We start from the raw sequence: 21,140 nt of genomic DNA, 5'->3' as shown, positions 1-21,140 counted from the left end.
TTTCCTTTTGTGTGGTCGGCGTGCCTCACAAGAGCTGCCGCCGCTCATGCGCTTGTAAAATTCATAGAACCAGCCTTCTTGGTTAAGAATGAAAGAATCTTCGCATCCCTTTTCTCCTTTATAAATGGAAATACTCCAGTTCGTAGTTGCTGTCATTCATACGTGTACATTAAGTACTCGCTGACCAAAACCGCAGCACCTATCGAAGAGACACCAGAAGTTTGTCAATTAGGTCCGAAGGGGCCACTAGCTTTTTACGGTCCTCTACTCCTAGAAATTTTGTCCCGTTGCTATCAAATTTGAAGCATGTAGAGGAGCCGGCCCGAATGTTTTGAAAGGTTTTGATGCCATAACTCCTCACAGCTTTAATTGTGAAGTGAAGTGACTGCATACTGCTTATAATGTGTAACCAAAATGTCCTAATCTGGCTGAATCACCCGTCACTGTTTGATGTGGTTTATGCGATGACAAATCGCAAACGCTTCTTTGGTATTGGACCTGCGTAACATCTGCTCTCGTCTCGTTTCTGTCCTTTGCATACTGTCCACCCTCCTCCCACCCGGCTTCACTTGACACTCTACTAACCGGCTTCATCAGAAGGTAATGCGTGTCACACCATCGCCATACTTGTCGCGCCGCTCACGTCTAACCTCGCTAAAATGTCCAAGATGCCGCCGCCGTCCTTTGGCGACGGCGCTAGAAAAATGCGCCTTATGTGACTGTGGCGGTGGGTTGTCCCGCAGGGAAAAACTTCCAGCTGTACTCCCACAACCTCATTGGGCTCTTTGAGCAGCTGAAGAAACCCGGCTTGGCTGCCCAGCTCCAGACGCACCGCTTCCCGGACAAGATTCTGCCAAGGTGATGGCTGTGCCATGATGTTTGCGTTGTGGTCTGCTGAATCTTTTGCAACCCCGCCAAAGAAAATGCAGTCACAGATTCCATACCCCCAATCAGTTTTCCACATTGTGGTCCCTTTGAAGGTAAAGATAAGGTTTTATGATGGGAGACGGTTCAAGCCTGACGCGGATGAATTAGTTTTGCGTTATTCCCGATGGGGGAAATGCTGTTTTTGCTGCGACTTGGCAGTCAACTTTTCAGAGTTCCACTGCAAAATAGTCGGCGCCTTATTGTTTGTGCTCCTTTGCTGTCTGCGGCTTGTGTGGAAAATGAGCGCGCTCGCAATAAAGTGGAAGCTTTGTCCGGCTCCGCCCGATTCACAACGTCATGGTCTCTTTTCAGCAGGGCTGACAGAGACCTATTTTGTCCCCTCAGGAGGTTCGCCTTGACGACCAAGATCCCTGACACAAAGGGCTGTCACAAGTGCTGCATCGGTGAGTCGCCCCTTTGCACAGTTTGCGCTTTTATTTGTGCATCTTGTCCAAATGTGGCCAGGCAGCACAGGTGACAAAAGTGCTCCCTGTCTGTACTTAAGTACACATAATACTCACTTTTAATTAAATCAAAGTTTAAAAAAAAAAAGAGAGTCTAAATGTACTTAACTCATTCACTGCCAGACAATTTCAGACCCTCTTTTACCCTAACGTTTGAAAAAATTTGAAAAAATAAATAAATTCCTGGGACTGAATGGCTGGACTGAAAAGACGAAGGAATTCGTCAATGGCAATGAATGAGTTAAGTACAATGGTATTTTTTTTCTGTCAATTACATACAACAACTTGGCACAATGGTAAAAAAGAGAACTCGCCAAGTTGAGCTCCTACTCAGAGGAAACAATAATAGACGCATTATAGAAACAATTTCCCATAGATTAATGTTGTGAACAGACTGTCAAAAAAAAATGTTGACAAATGAGCTAATAACATCTGAAAAAAACAAAACAACCTTTCAATAACTTTGTTGCGGGCCTTATTGTACTTATTATTTCCCTTAGAGGGCCATTATGACTTTAATTATATAAATGTATAATCACCTCATCACATTGTTATACACACAACAAACAAATGAAGAATAGATTTGAAGTCGGAAGTGAATAAAAGTAGTTTGTGCAACTCTCGTTGAGTTCATTTTTAGAAAGTGGTTTGGCGGCAAACAATGCTTGTAATATCTCAATGTAATTAAAAATGAAGTTAATTTGCAACTTTGGTTCAGATTTTCCTTGAACCATGAAGTAGTCACATGATTTACTTTGGCGGGCCACGTCAAATCATGCAATACTATGGACCGGATCTGGCCCCCGGCCGGGCCTTGAGTTTGAGCCCATAAGTATGGAACGGCGAAAATGTAGCGAGCCTATTTTAACAAAATAAAGAATTGAAAGTACAGACATCTGTGCTCAAATGTAAGGTGTCAAGGTAAAACGTCATCAGGAAAAAAAAAAATAGCCACATCCACATGCCTGAAAAATCAAATTAAGTACACGAATGACGTATTTTGACTTTTACAGTGAGGAACCCGTACACAGGCCACAAATACCTGTGTGGAGCGCTGCAGTCCGGCATTGTCCTCCTGCAGTGGTATGAGCCCATGCAGAGGTTCATGCTCATCAAGGTGAGTTCCACGCCATGCGAAATCCCCTGCACGACCGACTACCTTTAACAACACGCCGACGTATGTCCCCCCCCCCCGCCTCCGGCAGCACTTTGACTTCCCGCTTCCCAGCCCGTTGAAAGTGTTCGAGATGCTGGTGGTGCCCGAGCAGGAGTACCCGCTGCTGTGCGTGGCCATCAGCCAGGGCGCCGATCCCGGCCAGGTGGTGCGCTTCGAGACCATTAACCTCAACTCCTGCTCTTCCTGGTTCACCGAGATGGGAACCAGTAAGTCCTTCATACCCAACTTGTGCTTAGGGATGAAACTGGACTGTCCACGAGCGATAAGCATCCGGGAGAGGCAGAGTTTTATTCCCGCCACATGTTGCGCAAAGCTTTTTGTAGCCCTCTAATCTGTTTTTGTGATGTGTAAACAAAATTCTTATATGTATTTTTCCCGTTCAAAATATTGTATCTATGCTTTCAGCCTCAGAGCTTTTGGTGCGTAGCTATGATTTTTTTTTTTTTTTTTTTTTTTCTCCATTTTTAAAAATTAGAATTGTGATAATTTTGCCATTTGTGATGTGAAATTCTCACACAATTTCTCATTCTCACTCATCTCTACTCGCAGGTAATCAGCAGGTAGATGCCATCCATGTCACGCAGCTGGAGAGAGACACGGTGTTGGTGTGTTTGGACCGTAAGAGGACCGTGTTATCATTAATCCACTGCAAGTCTAAAATTGGATTGGTTGTATCTGATGTACATGTTTTCACACAGAAAACTTGAAGATTGTTAACCTTCAAGGCAAATTGAAGTCCAACAAGAAGCTGGCGTCTGAGCTCAGTTTTGACTTCGGCATCGGATCAGTTGGTAAGATTTTCCTTGTTGCCTCTTTTTTTTTTTTTTTTTTTTTTTTGGTGGTGGGGTTCCACTGCATGTGAAGCGGGTGCAATTTTACCGTCTGTTTGCGTCCTCTTTCGTCCCAGTGTGCCTGCAAGACAGCGTTCTGGCCTTCTGGAAGCACGGCATGCAAGGCAAGAGCTTTAAATCAAACGAGGTAAAAACACACTCACCTGACAGAGTCAATTTGTACTTTTCATGTCATGTTTTCATGCACAGCGATTTCCTGAAAAGCAGGTTCCGGGACGGAGCAATTAAGAGTGAAAGTTTTTTGTTCTTTTTGTTGCAAGCCAAAAAGTTTGGAACTAAAGCTCACAACTAAACTTATTTGTCTAACAAATGCCTTTTTCCCTTTGAAATGAACTCCCGTGAATCTGACAGAAAGAAATGTTATGTGGCTAGTTGAGTGTGTTGTGTGTCGTCTTTTGGATGCATTGCTGCGCAGGTGATGCGAGGGTGACTTTGTGTGCGCGGCAGGTAATGAACTTGTCGTCGGCGCGAACCCGATCACTTGTAGTTCTCGCTCACACAATAAAAGTTCAAGAGATCGCAGTGAGGTGAAGCATTTTGTTTTGGTGGAAAGCGATACCGCCGGCGGCTTGGCCGCCATCTGGATATTTTTTTTTTTTTTCTCTCTCTCTTAAATGTCAGCGGGCATGCAAAATTGATGTCTCGTCATAAACGCAACAGTGAGCGGCTTTGAATAATTCAGCTTTTGTGCGGGTGATTCCTTCACGGGCGAGCGGCTCTTCGATGGACATTTGTTCCGCCGGGCGCCTCCGTCAACACCCGAGACCCAGATCACGTCTCCCTCCTCGTCCGTGCCGAGCGCTTAACACCTCGCAGGTGTCGCCCGCTCGCCCGTCCCGCCTCGCGTCGACCAGCCAGTTCTCATGTCGACATGTTTTTTTTTTTTTTTACACGCGCAGTGTCGGGCTTCATGGGTGTACACGCAGACGGAACGTTCCATAGCGACATAACAGCTACGACCTCACCCACGGCACACTTATACTCCAGAGTTGTATTTTTTTCCCCCATTTACATTTTTATTCTTGTACAAAATGGTATTGCATTCTTCAATTATGACGTTTTTATAGGGTGAATTTGATGAAAACGCTCACTAAGAATTGGGGCTGAACAATTTTGAAAAATCTCATTCTTAATATTGCGATTACGATGTAATAGGAGATTATTTTTTCAGGGTCCTCTTCCCATGTGTTTTTAACAGGCAATCAATAAATGAATCTGTATTACAATAAACTCATCTTTTTTTACGTATAAATGTTTTGGTCGTATAGGTTAGGCTTCTGCTAGAATAAAGGCAAAGAACCATGAATTAATTACTATGAAAGACTTCAATTGTTGCTAATTTGCTGAGCGCTGACATTTCTTTTCAGTGCAATTTCAAATTGTTAAAGCGGAAAGCAACCCAAACACATTTTTTTTTTTCAAGAATATTTTCCCAGCAGGCCTACTAGTTGAAACACGGCATTCTGATTAATATTGCGTTTGGGGAATATGAGTTAAGCAGAAAAATCCACCCCTTTTTAGCCATCTCAGGGGGCGGCCATTTTGTACTTTCTGTCAACTGAAAATGACATCACTGCTCGCAACGACTAATCACAGCTGACCTGTTTTCTGAACCCGAGCCATGATTGGTCGTTACCTTAGCCCTGAGCGGTTGTGATGTCATTTTCAGTCGCCAGAAGTGACAAAATGGCCGCCCCCAGAGATGGCTAAAAACGGGTGGATTAACTCTTATTCCACAAATGCAATATTTATCAGAATGCCTTGTTTCAGCTAGTGGGCTTGCACAGAACATATTCTTGAAAAAATATGTTTGGGTTGACTTGCACTTTAAGGAACCCAAAAAGTTGTTTTAGTCATTATATAGCACTATCTGGTTTTTATCATGCACGATATTTGAATTTGGCATTGGCCTCAAACGTCCTTTTCAATCGGTCGTTATTGAGAGGTATTAAATGTAATGCTCTCCTATGTCGATTCACAGGTAACGCAGGAGATCTGCGACCCGAGCAGAGTTTTCCGCCTCCTCGGATCCGACAGGTTGGTACCGGCCGATCCGTGCCAGCTGCCTCTGAGCGTGCCTTCACGCCTGCTATGTAATTTCATCTGGAGGAGTGGACTGTAGTTTCCCAGCTCCCCTTCATAACCATCTGAAGGTGTACCCTATGATAGCTCCACGCTTACGGCACGCACAAAATAGTTAAGTTAGAGAAGTGAGTTAGTGGTGGTAAACTTCACGCACCTCTTCCCCCTTTTCGTTAGTCCCTGTCACACAGATGACCAAGACTGATATCTGAAGGCGGAAATTTGCCAGGTTGCCTTGGTCCCTCCTTTCCATCTCGCTGCTTTTCACACAGAACAACAACATGGGGAAAAAGATGGGGGGGGGGGGGCGATTTCGGAAAATGAATGAATTAATCAACTTTGTCCTCCCCGTCGACTTTAAACTGCCAACTTTTACAAGCAGTTCTTTATACTCTGCACTCTTATGTTCTTACTGTGTTTTTTTTCTCCCCCCCTTCCCTTCAGGGTGGTGGTTCTGGAGAGCCGGCCCACAGACAACCCGACGGCACTAAGCAACCTCTATATCCTGGCAGGTCACGAGAACAGTTACTGATACATCAGGTGGAACCAGAATAGCGTTTTTTTTTTTTTTTAATTACAAAAAAAAAAAAAAAAAAAAGAACTTTCTGTCACCGCATGTCGTTTCCGTTGAACTGACCGGCTGCTCAGCTCGTCGGACTCGCAAGGAGCCCCGTGAGGAACGTCCATCACAGCAGAAGGTCACAAATAAGATTTTTTTTTTTTCTTTTTTTTTAATCATGTACATTTTACATCCACTTATTCGGAGGTATCATAAGTGCCATTAAAAGCTGATGAGTATCTTTTTGGGAGACTTTTAGCGCCCCGAGGCTTGGAGCTTCTGCCATCCAACTCGCGCAGACTCGCACACAAACACCTGAGCCACATGCGCGTTATTTAAGCAATATTTATTATTAATATTAATATTAATCTCGGGTATGTCGGACTACCTAATAACCAGCAGCCTTCTGAGCAGCATTTGGGTTCTTCTTGCATTGTAACATAGTCGCACCCATCCTTTTTAAACCTTGAATATAATGTACAAATGTGTCCCCACCCCTCTGCTTTTATTCTGTTATAGACTTTTAACTTCTTATTTGCACCGTGTAAGCACTTTTGTACATTTTTCCTTTTTTTTAATGTAATTTAAAACGACAACATGAGGGACGACGCGCTTCTGTCAACATCTTTGCATTCCCTTTGCAAAATGTTTTAGCCTATGCTGTTTTTTTGTTTGTTTTAATAAAAAAAAGAGCTGTTGTTGAAATTGTGTGCATATAGTTTGGATGTCGAAAGCTATCAGTGGGAAAAGTGTGCATGTTGAAACCATGGCCCAACCAATGTTATGCTCAATGAAAATTGACAAAACGATAACAATAATAATAAAGCATTTTTGTTAACAAAATAAAAACGAGTGCTTTTAAGGAAACGATAACTAACATTTATCTAACGAATTAAAGCTAAATACAGTTATAGTGAAAATGATGTTCGTTTTCATTGTTGTCAATTTCATTCATCAGCTTTTGGGGTTTATTTTGAATTTATCCTTTATTTCAATACGATCGTACGGATGGAAAAATGTCCAACGCTAGTTTGGGAATTGTAATTTGATTTTACATTATTTCAAAATACTTAGTGACCTTTTTTTTTCTTTTTTTTTTTTTATCTTGCATGTCACAAATATTCTATTTATTATTTTAAAAAAAAAACAACTAAAACTAATACTAAATGTAATTAAAAAAACTAAACTAAATGGAAGCATTTCCCCAAAAATAAAAACTACCAAAACTGCTCTAAAAACTAATTAAAAAAAAAACGGAATTGTAAAAAATGAAATTAAAACAAACTATAATGAAAAATCCAAAACTATTAGAACAGAGGCCGATTCTGTTGTTTGGCAGAAAAAAATTTACGATAACCTCAGCATGTGTTTACCATTACAACGGGTAGAGAAATTGGCTGATTTTCTTGGGGTTTTTTTCTTCGGGGGCGAGGTTATGCCGCAATGTGTTAAACCCTAACCATAACCGGATAATCGGTTATCGGAATTATATTCTGCCAAATGTGGGAATCTGCATCGGCCATAAAGTTCATATCGGTCCATTTTGAATCATTTCAACAGTAAAATTGTAGGTGGGTGTATTTTTATTTATTTTTTAAATAAAGTAATCTCTTGTTGTTGCTGTTATTTCCCGTGTTTGTGTGTGTGTCGAGTGTTGTTGAGGCAGACGTGTGGGTATTAGTTTCCGTTAATTCCCCCGTTTAGGCTGCCACTCTTCCGCCGATGCCCCCGAGCAGCACTAATTGGTCTCGGTGTGACGCGACCTTTTGGAATATGCGCAAATCAACCTCCTCCAGGACATGAAAGGTACAATCGAGTCATTTATTTTATTTGTTGTTTTGTCTGTAACTGCTTTTAAATGTCCTCATTGTTCCAGCTTTCATGTGGACGAATCCACCGAGTCTTTCTCTTTCTTTTCGCCTCCACCGGCTGTTGCTACGGTGACTGGCTGGTCGACCAGGAAGATGTGTCAAGTTGGGCGTGTTATGGGCGGTGGGTGACAGGAAAAGGTAGTGCCCTCGCCTTCAAAATAAAGGACAAACTTGTCTCGCTCTAGTGGGCTCAAATAGACGTGACTTGATGTATCCTTTGTCCCCTGGACAGTCAAAAAAATATAAATCTAGTTGTTGGTCCCATTAGTCTTGTAACATCCTGAAAGCACTTAGTCTCCTATACATTCATCTTCATTTGTCACATAACAGAGGATGTTAATCTAGTTACGTGTCATTTGAGTATTGTAGCATACAGTCGTCTTCATTTGATGATGAAATGAAAATCCAGTATACACCCTCATACCCCTTATCCCCTGTTTGATCATAATTTGACACATGGTAAATAAAAAGCTAGTTTACCCCCTAATACTTCCTGTTCCCTGGTTGACCGGCATTTGACACAAGGTGAATCCAAATCTAGTGTGCCCCCCCCCCCCCGAATACTCCTCGTCCCGTGGTCCATCATCTTTATTTGACACGATTCTATGAATTTAAACGTAGTCATTTCTGTCACTCTTGCTGTTGCATCGACTGTATGTAATGGCCTTCGTCTCATGGGTAGTATTTTTTTTCTATTTGACACATAGTAAATAATGTCAGTCTAGTTATGTCGCCATGCAGCATTTTTCCGTGGATTTGAATGTGCAATGGCAGAGTGTTTTATTGTGAAGGTGTGAGTGGATGTGGGTGAATGTGTGTGTGTGTGCGTGTGTGTGTGCGTGCGTGCGTGCGCGCGCTTGTGTGATGTTAGGGATTTTTTTTTTTTTTCCCTCCACACATCACATCTGAGCCTCAGAGAGGAGGAAGCCTCTTGAGTTTCTCTCCAACAAAACATCTCAGGAGATTTTTTTTTCTTCATCACCTCCAAAAAGTAAGTGATGTTTTTTTTTTTTTTTTTTTTAAATCTTTATGACTTAGGTGTTTTGTTGAAAGAGTTGTTTTATTTTGTTGGTCACATTGCTGTGCCTTGATAAGATGCCTATGACACCCTGAGCTTTTGTTTGTTTGTTTTACACCTCCTCAAGGGGCATGTTTTAATTTTACAGTGCTCCGTTTTAATTGTCTTGCATGTCAACGGACTTTTACACTTTACAACTTTTTTTTCTCTCATGCACTTAATGTTTTTGTAAAGTTACAACTACAACCTTGTTTGGAAAATCAGTACACTTATTTTTCGTGACTTCAACGTAATATTACATTGTTTTTGCTTGTAATATTCCAACCCTATTTTCGTAAAACCCGGACTACTTGCAATGCAATTTTATTTTCATATGACATTTTGCCACAATATTTCATGTTATAATTTCACTAAAATATCCTAGTTTGTAAAATTATGACTATTTCACTATAACTGTGTCTTCGTAAATGTACGGCTATTTTCTTAAGGTACAACCTTAAAAGTGCCCTTTTCTATGCAAATGTGAAAACTTTCTGCAAAATTCAGACTTTCTCTCGTAAGTTCTTATTTTTGTAAAAATTACGATTTTCTTGTAAAACTACCATCTTAATATGGAAAAGTGAAACTTTTTCCACAAAATATTGCAACCTAATTTTCAACTTTGTTTTTGTAAATGTTTTTACTTTTCTCACGGTTCAGTCTTATATACGATACTTTGTCGAATATTCCATCTTCAAAAAGTGTCACTTCACATAATATTCCAACTTCATTTTTGTTAACGCACCACTATTTTTTTTTCTTATAACAACCTTTCAACTTTATTCATATTTTTCCCCCTAATATTCAATTCAAATTTTTGTAAATTTACGACGTTATCATATTACAACTCTGTTTTCGTAATATTACGTTTTTGTATACAGTGTAGGTCTACCAAATAAATTGTCTTCCTCTGTGTCCCAGGGACTTTTTTTGTGTGTTTGTTTGTCTTTTTTGTTTTGCGGATGCTTTGCGTCGAAAGATGGACAAGTACGAGAAGATGGGAAAGATTGGCGAGGGTTCGTACGGCGTGGTCTTCAAATGTCGCAACAGAGACTCGGGGCAGATCGTAGCCATCAAGAAGTTTGTGGAATCGGAGGACGACCCCACCATCCGGAAGATCGCACTCAGGGAGATCAGGATGCTCAAGGTTCACACATTCGCACCATGTTTTACTTTTTTATTTATCAAGACTTGACCAAGTACAAGCAATTTGAATATACTATAAATGGCTAATGTACCTAATGAAGTGCCAAGAAAGTGATTTTTAGCCTAGGAAAGCGAAGAAAAAAAAAATAACGCAAATAAAACTGTTTTATAATAAAAATGACTTTTTTTATATTCATTATTTTTTTTTAAATATCTTAACTGATTTTAACTGTAAATATCTCGGGGAGAAAAGATCGGAAGACATCATGACAAGTTGACAATAATTTTCTTTGCCAGTGTTTTAGTAAAGATGAGCTTGGTAGAATAATAAATAGATGATCATTTCAAAAGAAAATGCCATTTAAATAGGTAATACGGGGCAAAAAAAATCCAAACGACGAATGTAAATTTGCAAAGTTTTGCCTCGATTGTTTTTTTTTTGCGCCAGTACTGTTTGATTAATCAATTGATAATAAAATGATGACAATAAGAAATGCACTTCTAAGTGTAAATATTGAAACTAATTGATTAAATATCGACTACATCAAATGAAAGTGCCATTGTTTTAGTAATAATAGGTATATTGAAAATATTTTGTAAATGTAAAAGATTCAAAGAAAAAAATTAATCAAAATAATGAAAATGCACGCATTTATTCACTACGCTTTATTATTTCAGTATATTTTCTATTACCCTGTCACTTAAAAAAAAATATATACAAAGTATGTATTTCTGTACCTATTGCCGACCGACAATAAAATCATCCTGAATATTTAGGGTGGTCACCGATATAATGTCCATCTTTTCAAATTGCTATTTCATTTCTTGAAGTAATGCACAAAGTGATGTGTTTTTCCCAAAACACATTCCGTTGCAAGGCGAGTGTGACCTGAAATCACAGTTGGGCTCTCCAATTTGGAAGCGTGCCCGCCGCCTCGTATTGAGTCCAAGTGTCAGCCGCTCTGCTTAATTAGTCAAGCGGTGGCGGGTGGGAGTGGCAGCCCATAAATACGGCAGGACCCCGAACGGTTGGGGGGGGGGTGTCTTAGGGTGAGTTGGGGCTGTTGCCGGGGGCGACGCCAGCTTTATGGCCGCCTATTAACACTTTGGATTTAGTGCTCGGAAGGCGGACGTTTTAGCAGGACTCTCACTCACTGCGCTCTCTCTCTTCGTGTGTGCGTTTGTGAGTGTGTATTTGTGTGTACGCGTCACCCTGCCCGATTGCGTGTGCGCGTGTGTGCGTAAATGTGTGTGCGCCCATGCAGCAGCTGAAACACGGCAATCTGGTGAATCTGATCGAGGTGTTTCGCCGCAAGAGGAAGCTTCACTTGGTGTTTGAGTATTGTGACCATACGGTGCTCCATGAGCTGGACCGACACCCCCAAGGGTCAGCATCACACATACCACATCCTTACCCCCCTCGCCCCCCCCCACACACACACACACACACTCGCGTGGGCGTGGCAAACAAACACCACTTTTTACTCAATTTTATTACAACTTGTTTTTTTGTCAAAATTAGGACTTTTACCTCACAAGACTACAATTTTATTTTGGTTCATATCCAAATATTTTCTTGTAATGCGACGTTGGTTTCATGAAATGTTGCTTTTTTCTTGCAGCATTAAAATGTTATTTTTGTCTAATCACCACTCCCCCCCGTAAAATTAATATTTTATTATTGTCAAACTACAAATGCTCTCCTCACAATGTTGCAATTATTTTACTCATGGTATTTAAAATTTTTCTTTTTTTTATAAAACTTTGACTTTTTCTCTTAGATTTTCGTTCATATCTGTAAAATTACGAAGTTCTGACACTTTTGATATGTTTTTTATTTTTTATCTGATTTCAACAAACGTTCTCAGAATGTTACAACTTTAGTTTTGGAAAATTTTGATTGTTTTTGTTTGTTTTGCAATAATTTTTAATCATCTTTGTAAAATTTTGACATTATTTCCCCCCTTTTAATTTAGTTTAATCGCAGCCATTTGTAGTCATATTAATCCGGTTTTATTGTTGTGCAATTTCGGAAAAATTTCTCATAACATTAAAACGCTATTTTCCCATAATTTCATTTTATTTTTTCCCTTTTATTACCAATTTATCCTCCTAAAATTCAGACTCTTTTCTTTTGGTGCGATGACGACCATTTTTCTCGTCATGTCCCAGGTGTTTTTTTGTGCTGACCGGCTGACGAGCGACGCAGCGCGGTGGCGACAGCACCACAGCGGTGCGGCGCTGTGTACATTGGATTATCTCCCCGTGACATACTGTATCTTCCCGCCTTTGTGTTGGCCGTCTCCTGGGGAAGCTGACCCTCCCCGCTGGGAATGTTTGCGGCAATGCTCCGTGCCGGCGGGGCGCCGTCAGCCGCCTTTTCGGGAGAGGCGGACCTTGTTATGAATCGCGAGTCACGTGTTGGCCGTTTCCATGGCGACGCTGAAAAGATGGCGGCCTGTGAGCCAACACAGCTGCGTGCGGAGCGCGGCAATAAATCCATATTATTCGGTAAATGCGGCGGCTGAGGCATCGCAGCGGGTCACAGCAGTCCCTAGTGGCTGCGAGCGGGACGTTGTAGGTCTCTGATTGGACGCGGCGATTTTCTGGCGATGCACTGTTATTCACGATACAACTTTTCAAATATTATGCCGTCACTTTTCGCCTGTTTATTTAGTCAAATAAGATAAAAATGAATGCTTCTTAAATGTAACGTAACATTTTTACTGCACTAGATTTGATCCTAAAATGAATTTTTTTTAAAAATGAAAAAAAATCTAATATAGATTTAACTAAAATGGAAAAAAAACAAATATAACATTCCATTCATACGTGACTCCTAAAATACGATTTCAAAAAACATTTCTTTTTTTTTTTTTTACTAAAATAATAATCAAGTCAAGTCAAATTTATTTATTTAATCACAGGAAAGTCTCAAAGGGCTTCACATATGCACCGACATCCCCTGATCTTAACCCCCAGGAAGGCAAGGAAAAACTAAAGAAAAAATAATAATAATCAAATAATTTACTAGAATAAACCAGACAAAAATGTATTTTTTTCTGGAATTGAAAAGTTTCCTGAATATTATTTTAATTTGAATAAAATACAAAAATGACCAAAGCATAATTCAATTTAGTAAAGTGAAATGAAAACAATGCGAAAACATGGACAGTAAAACCATGTGAAAAAATGTAGGATTTTGTATCATTTAAGGTGGAAGTCAAGTCAAAAATGTTCTTAACTATAATCTGTTTTATGCGCCGCCTCTAGTCCAAACACAGTATTCTGATTAATATTGCGTTTGTGGAATATGAATGAAGCAGCAAAATCGACCCACTTGTATCCATCTCAGGTGGGCGGCCATCTTGCCATTTGCTTTTGACTGAAAATGGCATCACAGTTGCTCAGGGCTCAGCTTGCAAACATCACACGCGAGTGCCGTTGATGAACGTCAACCAGACCAAAATGTAAAATGGGAATGTCCAAATTCAGTTATTGCCCAACTATATCACTTAAAGTGAAACAACAATAGGCAACTACTAGTATTCTACACTAGTAGTTCTGTTGGATTGGTAAAACAAAATCTTTCTGAATTGAGCAAGCAATAATAAATGAATGACAATAGAAGTATCGAGCACAATGTATCAGTGTAATGGAGTTAAAATGCCATTTCTCCTTAACGAAGATACTCAAGTATCCACACACACACATAGTTACATGACCAGTTATAAGGGGGTGCACACTTTTGCAACCACATTATTTCAGGTGTTTGGTTTTACTTTTCCTCTCAAATGTTTTTTTGTTTTTTGTTTGTTTATTTGAGTTGCACAGGTTATAGGCCACATCGATGGTGGGAAAAGTTTTGAAATGATTGATCTCCGTCTCATTTTTGGAATGTCAAAAAAAAAATCAATTTAGATTTGAGGGTTGTGTAGACCTTTTTTATAGCCTCATAGTAAGACACTGCTGAACGCGTTTGTTGTTGTGTGCAGCGTTCCAGAGCATCTGGCCAAGAGCATCACGTGGCAGACGCTTCAGGCCGTCAACTTTTGCCACAAACACAACGTAAGTCGAGTGAGCCAGCTTTCGCACGTCTTTGTGTCTTCTCTTTTTTAACAAGCATTCTTTCCCCCGCCTCGGCCCGGCGGCACAAACACGCCGCCCGCTGACCCCCGGGCCTCTTTTCTTTTTTTTTTTTTTTTTTTTACCATGCGCTCTCTGTCCCCGGGCCCCTCCCTGGCCAGTGTATCCACAGAGACGTGAAGCCCGAGAACATTCTCATCACCAAACAGCACGTCATCAAACTGTGCGACTTCGGTTTCGCCAGGATTCTCAGTAAGCGCCCCGCATGCCGTTACATGCCCTAAAATTCTTTCATTAAAATGAATCTATTCATTTTTCAATATTGATTATGATGTTATTATGAAATTATATATTCATTTTCTCAGTTTCTTCAACTGTATTTTTACCCCATTATCTCATTAAATAATTGGTTTATTGGTTCAAGAGTAATAGATTTAAAAAAATGCAAATTATTCAAGAGTAATACAAAAAAATCGAAATATTTGTAAAATTAACAATTTTACACATACATATAACCATTTTTATTTCATTCGAAAATTGGTCAATTCTAATTTAATCGATTTTTCAACAATACAATAATTAGAGTTTCATTATTAAAATTACATAGCCGTCAAATGAATTGGTTGATTGATTTATTGTAAATAGTCAAATGAAAAATATTACCGTTGGTAAAATAATCATCTTTGTATCTGCTGTACATGACATTTTTTGTATTTATTTTATTCCATAACTCATTGATTTGTTCATAATGAAACAAGTTAGAGATGATATATTGGAAAAAAAAATGAGAATGAATTTTATGTTGATGTGTTGCTTTTGCTACGCACGTAGCGGGGCCATGCGACTCGTACACGGACTATGTGGCCACGCGCTGGTACCGTGCCCCCGAGCTGCTGGTGGGGGACACACAGTACGGCCCCCCCGTGGACGTGTGGGCCGTCGGCTGCGTCTTCGCAGAGCTCCTCTCCGGCGTTCCGTTGTGGCCCGGCAAGTCCGACATGGACCAGCTCTACCTGATCCGCAAGACCCTCGGTCAGCTTGGCTAAAACGGCACTTATACGTTACAAGACTAAAATAAATATACACGGTCCCTAAAATGTAATAATTATTCGCTACATTAAAATAACAATTTGAGTTTTTCATAAAAATCAAATATTCCTGAACACGTTTTTAATGAAATAGAAATTGAAAATATGAATGTGGTTTTTTTTTTTCCCCTTCCTTCAAAATATTTGATTTTGTCTATGTGCGTATAATGTGTTGCAGGAGATCTGATCTGTCGCCATCAGCAGGTTTTCAGCACCAATCAATTCTTCCACGGCCTCTCTATCCCGGAACCTCAACAGATTGTCCGAGCCACACCAAAACTCCTCTCATTCGATTGCACGCCTTGTGAGCGGTGACACATTTGAACACATATTCTCTCCCCCTCACCCGTTAGGAACCTCTGGAGCTGAAATATCCAAACCTCTCCCACCAAACGCTCAGTCTCATGAAGGTAAAGGCAACATTAGCATTAATACTGAACAGGGGCGGAGCCATGGGTGGGCCTGGGTGTGCGCCGGACTGACGAAAAAATAGACCTTTTACATTTTTAGTGAATTGAATTAAATTATTTTTGAATTTGTGTTTCGTATTGTTTTTTATTTTGTTGAATATTAAGGATGGCATAATTGTTGTTTGTCTAAGGAAGATCTGAACTTCATATTATTCAGTTTGTCGTTTTACAGTATTTGAATATACGATGTGTCGGGACAGGAGGATTGTACTCAGAAATATTCTGGCCCTCCCTGATTTTTCCAGGCCCACCCATTAGCCACGATCTGGCTCCGCCCCTGCCACTAAATGGATGGATGGATTAATATATTTTTTGTATTATTATTATTTTTTTTTTGTTTGTTTGTTTATTTAAAGTGTATTATAATTTACATTTTTGTGTATTCGAAAAACTATTTTATAATTTTATCAATGAATTCATATTCGATAAATGTAGGCATGTGTTAAGTCAACTGAACGTGCTTCGCGTTCATGTCGCCAGGCTTGTCTTCGTATGAACCCGAGCGAGCGTCTTGCGTGCGAGCAGCTGCTGCAGCATCCTTACTTTGACAGCCTGAGACACAAGAGCCACCACAACGCTAAACAGGCCAATGCCAACGCGGGGCACGATCGCCACGGCAACAGGAGGACTCGCCTGCCGCGCAAACACCTGCCCGCCGGGGTGAGTCATGCTCATACGAAAAGACAAAAAAAAAGATATTGATAATGTGCAATATATTTAACTGAAACAAAGTTCAAAATATTACTACAAATGTCTTTTGTTAGTGAGAAAGCATTCACAATATTCCTTAACTACAATACTTTGACTCTCATATAATAAAAATATTCCATAAGTATTTTTGTACTAAATTAAAATAAAAAGCGTTACTAAAATGTTTTTTTTACTAGATAAAATGAAAAAATAGAATATAACTTAGATTTTTTTACTAAAATAAAATTACTAAATAGTACTAACGCACAATATTTTACTTTATTACTATAATTAAATGTTTTTAATAATACTAAAGGAGAAATATTGTGTTTTTAACTTTTATTAATAAGTGACAATATTTTTTTCCAAGAAAAAAAATAGAGTAAAATGTATTTTTTACTGAAAATAAAATACTGTATTTAAAAATACTAAAATACAAGTTATTAATACTCAATAAAAAAAATCTTGCTATTGTAAGATATTTTGTTTACTTTAATACGAGTATATTACAAATCTATAATAGTAATATAGAAATTGTACAAAATACGAAATATTTTTAAATATATACTTTTTTTCTGAAAGTAAACAGTATGTTTGCTAAAATAAAATTTTTAAAAGGGCTAAAATACAAAGTTATTACTCTATAAAAATATTGCTATTTTATTTGATTTAGTTTTAACTCAAATGAAATATTTTTAATATAAAATAAAAAATATGACAAAAACATGTAATAAAAAAATAATACAAGAGTATTTTTACTTAAAACATACTACTGAAGTATATCATTTTCACTTTAATATAATCAAATATTCTTTTTTTTTTTGTTTTTTTAAGCAAACTTGACTAAACCTTTTTTTTTTTTCTTTTTTTTTTTTTTAACTAAAATATGATTCTTGTGTCACCTCTCCCGCTCATGTGATATCGCTTAATTAGCATATGAACGACTGAAGTTGATGCTATTATGGTTTGTGGTTGTCAGTGTTTGCCTCAGCTGACGGGCAGCAGCATCTTCCCTGTTCCGGACACCAAGAAGTACTTCCACAACCTCACGTTCAACAACCACAAGTTCAACTACCACCTGCCCAACATCTAGAAACACATCTGCACATGCATCAACAAGACTCAGGAAGTGAAACAAGGCGCCGGGTGCTGAGTGACTGACATTCGTCGGTGTCTTTTTCCTCTTATTATTTTTTATTATTTTGAAGCGTTAGCTAGCTGACAGAGGACAAGGAGCGTCGCGTGACGCCACGCTCCACTTATAAACGACATGGAAGGTTTTGCCAAATCTTCTGTACTGAAAGTCAAGTAGGATGTCACTTTTTTTTTTTTTTTTTACTCTCTCAATTCTATTTATTGAAATCAGCAGTGATAATAATAAAGTTGAGACGATCCCCACTTTGGTGCTATCGACATCCGCAGCCGTCTCGTTGTGGAAATGCCAAATTAATCGTTAAAATTTAAAGTGCCCCAATTAAAGACTCCTTTACTTTTCCGTTAGCTACGGATCAAATGTTGCAGTACCACCAGGAACCTGCGGTGGAGGGGCAGTGTTGAGACTCAAGATCGTTAGCCAAAATTAGCACTGCCTTGAGATACCAGTTCAGAATGTTTCGTGACCACACTCGTAACAAAAGCTAACTAATCATTTCCATTGAAATGCAATTGTTTCAGCGCCCCCCCCCCCCCAAAAAAAAAAAATCAAAGATATTGTAAAGAAATTAGGAAAAGTATCATTGCATAATATTATTTTATTCCTCGTCATAATAGCAATAAAAAATATCAATGTGCTAACTAAAAATATCTATTTTTCCTGGCTGTCTGTGTAGGTCATCCATGTCACGGTAAACCACGAAGGTTGAATTGAGGACAGGAATCTGTTCTTGTGAATCTGTTCTGTTCTTTTTTTTTTTCTGAGAATGTTTTAAAAAAATGATTCAGAAATGATCAATGATTAAGGCTTGCAAAATGGTGGCCTTATGACCATTTGAGCACATTTTAACAATCAACCAAGAACAATTTGGAGTACTCAATGATGCTAGCATGTAATTGGATTTTGGTTTATTCACCCTGATAAACAGAAATGCTAAGTGGCTATACACGTGTCAAGAAAAACAAGCTGCAGACCCCAAATGACACAGGCATTCATGTTTGCGAAGAATCATAAACGAGCCGCTGTGGCGTAAAGCTAAAAGGACCAATGTTTATGATAAATAAATTGGTGTCAACAGTAAAGTGCATTGTTGTTGTCGTTTGATTTTTAGTCCAGGTCCACATGAACATCGAGGCGCGGGAGGGCCGTCTTTAAATGTTCCACCGTGCTCTGTTTGTCTTGGACACCAGGCAGGTCGCTGAGGAACAGGTACTCCAGATTTCTGCACAACGGCAAAACAAAATACACAAAAGCATCTTAAAATTCGTTTTCCTTCCTAAAATTCCAGGAACGACTACTACTTGGTACTTCGGTTCCGGTTGGAAGTGTTGAGCACTGCAGAGCCCACTGCAAAGCTTAAGAAAATATCACACTCAAGTAGTACAAAAACGCTTTACTGAAAATACAAAATAATTAGTAATAATGCTTATTATTGTAACTAAAATGTTTTTTTTTATTTACCAAAACTTACTTTACAAAAACAGAACTTTAAAAATGACAAAATTATTATTTTTAAATATTTTAAAATACGTTGAAGGAAAAGAAAAAGAAAAAAAAAAAAGAACAACCTGAGTTTGTGCAGAGCAATGATTCCCTTGTCGGTGACATTCCCGCACGACACCACCTCCATGATGAAGACGCTGCGCTGAAGGTTTTCCAGCGAGCTGAGCCGCTCCAAGCACGCATCCTCGATGTAAATGCACTTGCGGAGCTTTACCTCCTCCACGTGCTGCAAACCATCTGCACAAACGCAACACAATGGCGTCAAGTGCAAGTATTGATCAGAATACTGTGCACAGTAGAACATATTGTGAAGATTTTTTATTTTTTTTTACTTGACTTCCCCTTTAAATGTATTGCACATAAGTGAAATTGTACCTAAATAAAAGTTTGATTGAATGTTTTAGATATTTTTGTTTTCAAATTGAATTCGAGATAACAAAATGTACTGTAAAATTGCGCATAGTGAAACTTTGCGTACCACTAGAGGGTGTTCACGTAGCACACCACTTCAGTTCCGTTTTATTTTCTAGCAAAGCATTTTCTGGCAAGAATTTTTTTAAACAACAAAAACATCTAGAGGGAAAATGCATGCATTTTAACCTTGGTAACTTGAAAAAGTTGCTAAACATTTTAATTCAAATTTTAAAAGTTGCTAAGTTTGTTACTAGGCGCTTTTAAATAGGTACTGAAAAATAGTTGCTAGAAATGTTTACAATGTGTTTAAAAAAGTGTGTTTTAATAAGTTTAAATCTACCTAAAGCATGTTGGGTGGTAAAACAGACAAATAAATATATATAATTTGGTGTCTATATCGTGGATTTTCATTTTCAGGGGTGAGCCTATAATGTATCCGCACGATAAACAGGAGTTCATGTAGGAGCGTTTCTCAAACCGAGATGGTCGAAGCCGCGGTACATGATGCAGGAGTCGGTGGCGTCGATGGCCTGGATCTTGAAGCGCCCCAGAGGCCCAGTGGGCAGCGCGTTGTAGTCCCCGTGCCAGCGATCCAAATCCAGGAAGCGCACCTTGGCACCGCACCTCAGCAACCACTCAGACGCCGCCCGGTCGGGGCCCACAGCCTTGATGCGCTCGTAGTCCACCCTGTGTATAATATCCAGAAAGTATTACATTTGTAATATAACAACAATTTAAAAAAATGTATTTGATGATTAATATTACATATTTTTTCACAGTATAACATTTTTTGGAAACATCCACATTAAGTTAGTAATAAACCATAAACTAAATATATTGATTTAGAAAACACTATGAAACATAAAACACTCAGAAAATACCATTATCAATTTGGAAAAAACACTGAAAAAATAAAAACATTGATTTACGAAACAGTGTAAAAATACATAAAATAAGTGAAAAATATCACATCAAATTTGCGATAATTAAAATACTATTTTCACATGATCATAGTAGAATACTGTATACACAAAATTCATAAAAGTGCCAACAAAAAAAAAGAGCACAATTTTATATTCAACAGCCACAACATGATACTTTTGATTGACACTTTCAGAGACATATTCATCCTTGTACATTGAGCCTCTCTGGAGATGAATAAGAAAACAGACACTATTATACAAAATATAAGACTAATGTAAGTACTTGTTGAAAACAGCATTGAGCCAGCCCCAGAAATGTCTCCGACTAGTCTCTTTTTGCTTCACAGCAGCCTGCAGCGCCTTCATAAGCAGCTTCATCTGCAATATTAACAAATTTAGTACATTTTGTAACTCAGCATTACATATTCATGGTGGCGAATTTCCTCAAAAATTTTGTAACTCAGCATTACATATTCATGGTGGCGAATTTCCTCAAAAATTCGTGAATTAGTCCAAAAATGTAAACGTTTTGTGACCTACCCTTTAAGCTTAGAGAGTTGTTTACATGTCAAACGCAGCCATTTTATCGGGCGTGCGACGTCACAATGACGCGTCTTGCCATTGGCTGCCTCGTGGAGGAGGAAGTCTCGCGGGACTTGACACGGTTTTGGGTTTCATG

At 38.9% G+C, this 21,140-nt stretch overlaps 3 protein-coding genes across 17 annotated transcripts in view; 2 read left to right on the top strand and 1 right to left on the bottom strand.

The window, feature by feature from the left end:
• The window catches only part of map4k5 (mitogen-activated protein kinase kinase kinase kinase 5), a 27,788-nt gene extending 21,538 nt beyond the window's left edge, over window positions 1-6,250 (top strand). For 9 of the 14 annotated variants that reach the window (XM_086050651.1, XM_086050650.1, XM_086050662.1 and 6 more), the window contains 9 exons: window positions 744-858; window positions 1,240-1,331; window positions 2,405-2,508; window positions 2,597-2,774; window positions 3,118-3,186; window positions 3,267-3,359; window positions 3,476-3,546; window positions 5,401-5,456; window positions 5,946-6,250. In XM_086050651.1, coding sequence (XP_085906777.1) covers window positions 744-858; window positions 1,240-1,331; window positions 2,405-2,508; window positions 2,597-2,774; window positions 3,118-3,186; window positions 3,267-3,359; window positions 3,476-3,546; window positions 5,401-5,456; window positions 5,946-6,033 — 866 coding nt within the window. In that variant the 3' untranslated portion in view covers window positions 6,034-6,250. The remainder of the gene's footprint in view (window positions 1-743; window positions 859-1,239; window positions 1,332-2,404; window positions 2,509-2,596; window positions 2,775-3,117; window positions 3,187-3,266; window positions 3,360-3,475; window positions 3,547-5,400; window positions 5,457-5,945) is intronic. The other 5 variants (XM_086050661.1, XM_086050658.1, XM_086050665.1 and 2 more) reach the window with 3 other exon arrangements.
• cdkl1 (cyclin dependent kinase like 1 (CDC2 related kinase)) lies at window positions 6,124-18,703 on the top strand. Of its 2 annotated transcripts, none has more exons than XM_086050669.1 (12): window positions 6,124-6,199; window positions 7,765-7,866; window positions 7,937-8,922; window positions 9,968-10,135; window positions 11,400-11,521; window positions 14,130-14,202; window positions 14,382-14,472; window positions 15,052-15,252; window positions 15,487-15,569; window positions 15,662-15,718; window positions 16,259-16,438; window positions 17,448-18,703. In XM_086050669.1, exons 4-12 carry the CDS (start codon window positions 9,968-9,970, stop codon window positions 17,559-17,561), a joined length of 1,089 nt encoding a protein of 362 aa, XP_085906795.1. In that variant the 5' UTR covers window positions 6,124-6,199; window positions 7,765-7,866; window positions 7,937-8,922; the 3' UTR covers window positions 17,562-18,703. The 2 variants fall into 2 exon arrangements, with proteins under 2 accessions (XP_085906795.1, XP_085906794.1); XM_086050668.1 differs by having other exon boundaries at window positions 9,910-10,135.
• Window positions 18,200-21,107, bottom strand: dmac2l (distal membrane arm assembly component 2 like). Its single transcript, XM_086050670.1, has 5 exons — window positions 21,002-21,107; window positions 20,745-20,839; window positions 20,017-20,225; window positions 19,190-19,361; window positions 18,200-18,843 (listed from the first exon to the last, which is right to left on the bottom strand). The coding sequence occupies exons 2-5, from the start codon at window positions 20,837-20,839 to the stop codon at window positions 18,729-18,731; spliced, it is 591 nt and encodes a 196-aa protein (XP_085906796.1). The 5' UTR covers window positions 21,002-21,107; the 3' UTR covers window positions 18,200-18,728.
• Window positions 21,108-21,140: the final 33 nt, after the last annotated feature.

This window comes from Filicampus tigris, chromosome 13 (genome assembly GCF_054856515.1).
Source record: "Filicampus tigris isolate MCC_2025a chromosome 13, RoL_Ftig_1.0, whole genome shotgun sequence".
Taxonomy (NCBI): Eukaryota; Metazoa; Chordata; class Actinopteri; order Syngnathiformes; family Syngnathidae; genus Filicampus; species Filicampus tigris.
Note: the sequence above shows the minus strand (reverse complement) of the source record. Positions and strands in the feature narration are given on the sequence as shown.